The sequence below is a fragment of the Lycium ferocissimum genome, chromosome 5, assembly GCF_029784015.1.
Source record: "Lycium ferocissimum isolate CSIRO_LF1 chromosome 5, AGI_CSIRO_Lferr_CH_V1, whole genome shotgun sequence".
In the NCBI taxonomy this organism is placed as follows: Eukaryota; Viridiplantae; Streptophyta; class Magnoliopsida; order Solanales; family Solanaceae; genus Lycium; species Lycium ferocissimum.
The window spans coordinates 12257805-12263524 of record NC_081346.1 but is presented as its reverse complement, the minus strand read 5'-3'; the positions used below and the strand labels follow the sequence as shown (position 1 = coordinate 12263524).

The 5720-nt window shown below is 33.8% G+C and overlaps 1 protein-coding gene across 1 annotated transcript; it reads left to right on the top strand.

Annotated features, from left to right (window-relative positions):
* Positions 1-1035: 1035 nt before the first annotated feature.
* LOC132057561 (uncharacterized) lies at positions 1036-3968 on the top strand. The gene is made up of 4 exons (XM_059450195.1): positions 1036-1270; positions 2561-2724; positions 2858-3374; positions 3508-3968. The coding sequence occupies exons 1-4, from the start codon at positions 1036-1038 to the stop codon at positions 3966-3968; spliced, it is 1377 nt and encodes a 458-aa protein (XP_059306178.1).
* Positions 3969-5720: the final 1752 nt, after the last annotated feature.

Here is a 5720-nt window from a genome sequence, read left to right as displayed (position 1 = left end):
TGTTTTTGTTGCTATATCAAAACCTTTCAATCATGCTAGTAAGATTGAAGGGTATAAAAGGTATCTGGGCTTCCATCACTGTATTGCAAATTCCAATGGACAGATATGGTGTTTTTGGAAAGACTTGGATCACACTGAAATTTTGGAAACCAATAAGCAGCAGATCACTTTGAAGCTCAAGGACAATAACTTAGATCCTGGTACCTATGTTTCAGCAACCTATGGTAGAGAAAAGACTTATGGGATAGTTTGGAAAGAATGAGCAATATCATCAATGATCCATGGTGCATTGGAGGAGATTTTAATGTCATAATGGACTAGGATGAAAAACTAGGTGGAATTCCTCACATAACTCATAACAGTATGGATTTTATTACTTGTATAGATGCTTGTGGTCTAAATGACGTTGGGTACACTGTTCCTAAATATACCTGGTGTAATAATTGGAGACCTGCTGTCAGAGTATGGCAAATGATTGACAAAATAATAGTTAATGATGACTGGGCACAAGTTTGGCAAAACAATATGGTTCTTCACTTGGAAAGAATTGGTTTTGATCATATGCACATGTTATTGAAGTGTAATAGTGATCAAGATAACTTATAAAGTACTTCAAGTTCCTTAATGTATCGACTAAACATCCTGATTTCCTAGAAATTGTTCAGAATTCTTGGAATGAGGAAACTAAAGGAAACAATATGTGGATTCTTCAAAGTAAATTATAAAGACTTAGCAAAGCATTGAGTCTTAGGTTTAGAGAAGGGATAGGAGATAATAATGATAATGTTGTTAACTGGGAGGCTGAGGTGGAAATACTGGAGAACTTAGATTTTGTGGATAACACTGACATTGCTAGGGAAAACTTGAACAAAGGTTATGTGGAGTATGTAAGATGGTTGATCATGCAAGATTGCTTACTAAGGCAAAAGACCAAATTGAACTGATTTAAAGATGGGAACAAAAACACCAATTATTTCCACAGTGTTCTTGGAAACAGAAGGAGAAGGCTTCAAATCATGAGGATTAAGAGTAACAATGGAAGGTGGATACAAGACAATGACAGAATTGGCAGAACAGCCATCAGACACTTTAACAGACAATTTAATCTTAATTTACCACATACGAGTAGCAGAATTATTGATTGCATTCCAAGAATGGTCACAAATGAAGACAAAATCATGCTCACCAGAAAACCTTAAGAGGAAGAAATCAAAAGTGCAGTTTTCAGTCTCAGCAAGGATAGTTCAAAGAGGACCAGATGGCTATGGAGGTAAAATTTTTCAGTATTGCTGGGACATCATAAAGGTATATCTCTTAAACTTCATTCATGATTTTTTCATTAGTAAATCTCTGACTAAGTTTTACACCCATACTTGTCTGACCTTGATTCCTAAAATTGATTCACCAACTAGCTTTACTGATTTTAGACCGCAATTTTACCAACAAAATTATTTCAAAGATTTTGGTTAATAGGCTAAACCCACAACTTGCCAAGCTTATTTCAGAAAATCAAAGTGGATTTTTCTCAGGTAGGCTGATTACAGATAATGCAATGCTTGCTCAAGAAATAATTCATAGCATCTCAAATCTTAATGTGGGAGGCAGTGTGATTCTAAAATTGGAAATAGCCAAAGCTTATGATAGGCTTTCTTGGCATTTCTTATCTAAGGTCATGTCTTAGTTTCAGTAATGAGTGGATTATGTTAATTTGGAGGTGCATTTTTAATGCTTGGTATTCCATTATTCTTAATGTAACTAGAAAAGGTTTCTTTTCCTCATCTCATGGTCTTAAACATGGTGATCCCATTTCCCCCTCTTTGTTTATCTTAGCTGTTGAAGTTCTATCTAAGTCCTTAAATAATCTTATTGCTAATCCCAATTTTATTCCTTTTTCTATGCATAAGAAGGGTCCCATTCATTACTCATCTTGCTTATGCAGATGACATAGTGATCTTTAGTAGTGGCAACACCAATTTCATTAAGCTGATTATGAAGATCATTCATAAATATAAGAACATCTCTGGTCAATTAGTTAATAAAGAAAAAAGCTATTTTCTCACTGCTCCAAAAACTTGAGCTTATAGAATTAATAGAATCAGAGATTGTACTAGTTTTATGGATAAGAAATTTCCTTTCAATTACGTTGGTTGACCTATTTATATAAGGAAGAAAAAAATCTGTTATTTTTATTTTATGGTTACTAATGTGATCAAAAGAATGAATGGTTGGCAAGGGCATATGCTATCTTTTGGTGGCAAACAAATCTTGATTGAAAAATATTGCTAACTTCTGTTGTCAACCCCCCTAAGAAATGTTTGGAGTTGATTGAAAAACATATTGCTTACTTCTTTTAGGGGAAAACTGGTGACAAAAAAAGAGTACTATTGGAGTGTTTGGGAAAACTTAACCTTTCCTAAAGATGAAACTGCTATAGGTATTAGAGGCATGGAAGATATCACTAATATTCTTGCTATTAAAAGATGGTGAAAATTTAGATCTGAGAAGTCTCTATGGGCTGATTTTCTAATTTCTAAGTACTGTCAAAGAGTCTATCCAACAGGAAAAAAATGGTGCCCTGGTAACTCACAAGCTTGGAAACAGCTCCTCAAGGCAAGAGAGAAGTGTGATAGAAAGATTACTTGGAAAATTATTAATGGGAGCTTCAATTTTTGGTGGGATGATTGGACAAAACAGGGTCCTCTAGCCCTCATCTGTCCAAATCAGGTCCCCAGTAGTAACATCAAGATCAAAGTTCAAAGATTTTCTCATCAACAATACTTGGAATATGGCCAAGCTCTACGATACTATTCCTTGTAACATTGCACTGCACATAAGTTCCATTGTTATTGATCATCAGGATGGCAGTGATTATGCTATATGGAAAGATTACAAGGATGGGCATTACAATAATCATTCTGCTTGGCAATTGGTTAGAAGACACAAACCTAAAAATCTTCTTTTGAACAGTATTTGGAGCAACTCAATTCCCTTCAAATTCTCCTTCCTGTCTTGTAGATTATATCACATCAAGCTCCCTTTTTTGGAAAATATGCCTTGGGTTGATAATAGAAGGGATATTAATTGTTTATGTTGCAGAATCCCTACTCTAGACTTTATGCATCACCGTTTTGTGGAAGGACAAGCTGCTCAAAATATCTGGAAGAAGATTGGTGCCCCATTGGGAATGGTTTATCAGTACCAGTCAATCAGAAACATTTACACAAGTTGGTGGATCAACAATCCAATCAACAAGGTTCATAAGTTGGTTATTCAGGTTTGTCTAGTGATTATATGTTGGCAATTATGGAAAGAATGGACTGCTTGCAAACATGGGGATCAAAAGAAGTACTCTGAGTACAACTTGGAAATTCAATGTATGTGGAACATTAAAACTGCCTTAAGTCAGACCTTTCATCAATATAGAGGGCAACTGGATCAACATTTGTGATATGATTGAAAGACTGAGTCCAATTCCTAAATGCATCACTGTTTTTTGGGAAAAACCAGACATTGGAGAAGTTAAAATAAATTCTGATGGGAGCTATTTTACAGATATTGGTAGTGTTGGAGTTGGGGGTATCATGAGAGATAGTAGAGGGGACTTTATCATGGCTTATTCTATTCCTATGCAGTGTACTAGCAACAATGAAGCTAATGCTCTAGCAATGCTTACAGAACGGTGCAAACAAAATGCTTACAACAAATACATTATAAAAATGGATTCACAGATCATTTCTAATATGCTGATTAACAAAGGAATTGACAATCTCAAGCTCAAACACATCATCAATAGCACTATCAAGAGCTTCAGTGGTGCAGATGTTACTATTAAGCATTGCTATAGAGAAGCTAATCAAGTGGCAAACTTCCTTGCTAAACTAGCCTTTACAAGTGGAACTAGGAGCTTATATCCTTCTCTTCAACATCTTCCTAGAGAGGCAAAGGGACTATTTCAACTTGATAAATGACACTTTTCCACTATCAGAAAAAGATTTGAAAAATGTAATTTTTTTTGTAATTAATTCATTAGTAGTTTGTCTGGGGAAGGAACTGTATAGGCTACCAATCCTCTCCCCAGATTGTTTTTAAACAATCCCCTTTTGCTCGTTAGAGGCAAGGTCCATGTCCTCCTCTAATTTATGTAAGTTTTTTACTTATATATGACATGGTAAGGGTCAAACCAAACCCCCCACACCTTAGGCTCACAACCTACTGGTGATGGCTTAATATAAAATAAAAAATAAAATAAAATTATAATGCTTATAAAGTTTATATCTTTCAAACATTAAGTTATTCCTTGAAGTAGAGAAACCCCAAGTTGGATAAAAGTATATAACATGTAGCACTGTGAGTTCAATTATAAATGTACCACTTCAGATTTAAGTGCAATATTTTGGCGGGCTATAAATCAGCCACCATTGCAAATATTTTGACTTTTCATTTATGAAGTAATCCTAACCTATTTTGACATTAACAAAACAAGTTTGCAATTCTAAAACATAAAGGGTGCATACCAAAAAGAACATTTTAATGGAAGCATTAAGTGGATATGATCAAATAATATTTGTATCTTATAAAATAAATAATATATAATTGCAAATAATATTAACTTACATTTTTTTTATGATTGACAAGGAATAACGTGCGAGGCACGTTCATTGAGACTAGTACTATTAAAAGCACGAAGGGCCTTAGAAATGTTGATTGAACTTTTTGCCCTTCATTAAAATACCATGCAATAGACAAAATCGTCATTTACTATTTTTCTAAATATTTATTTATAAATAAAAATTTAGTTATTTCCTTAATATTAGGATTTCAAAGCCAACTAATTTTTGGTTATTAAATCCTAAAGTCATTACCAATAGAGGTGTCAATGGTTTTCAAAAACTAACTTAACCGACCGTACTGTACCGAATCGATTTGTAGGTTTATTGTAATAAAATCGATGGTTTTTATAACAATTTATAACCGTACCAAATAATTAGGTTGGTTTTTAATTTTATAAAAATAAACTAAAAAAATAGCGAACCGTACCGAATAAGTTTATATGAGTAAAATATATTCTATATTTTAAATATAAAATTTTCACCTTAGGTTCAGGATGATGAATACGACTACCAGCCAGCAACATAATTAACACCTAAAGTTCCAACTCTGAAATCTATTATATTACTCCTATTGAAATTAAATTAGTCTAAAATTTTATGTTATTTAACGTGCTTTGTTTTTCTTGAAACATCATGAAGTGAGTTCTCGTGATGTCTTTAAGTTCTTGTTTTCATTTTTTTTTTTTCGTTTCTTGCTTATGTTGATATTAAATCCCGTGGATTCATTGTATTTTTTGGGTTTGTGTTGCACATTATTTCGACCAGTCTTCTACTTTTTTGGCTTAATATGCAATAACCCTAGAGTATTATTATTTATGAGGATGATATTCATATGTGCAATAGTTGAAAGTATACGCTGTAACGATCCGCTTGGTCGTTATGCGTGTTTTGATCGTTCTACCCTTGCTAGTACTTTCCCGAGGTTAGAAATGAGCGGACTTAAATAATTTGGTCATGTTGTATGTTGTGTTTTGTGACTTATAAGTGACTCTGTGATGTGTTTTTAACTTGGTTTGTTGGTGGCTTGTGTTCATAGGGCCTTAGAATGATTTTGAGAGACTAAGTACAAAAAAGTTGTGAAGTTTCGAGCTCACTGGTGAAAAGGGCCTC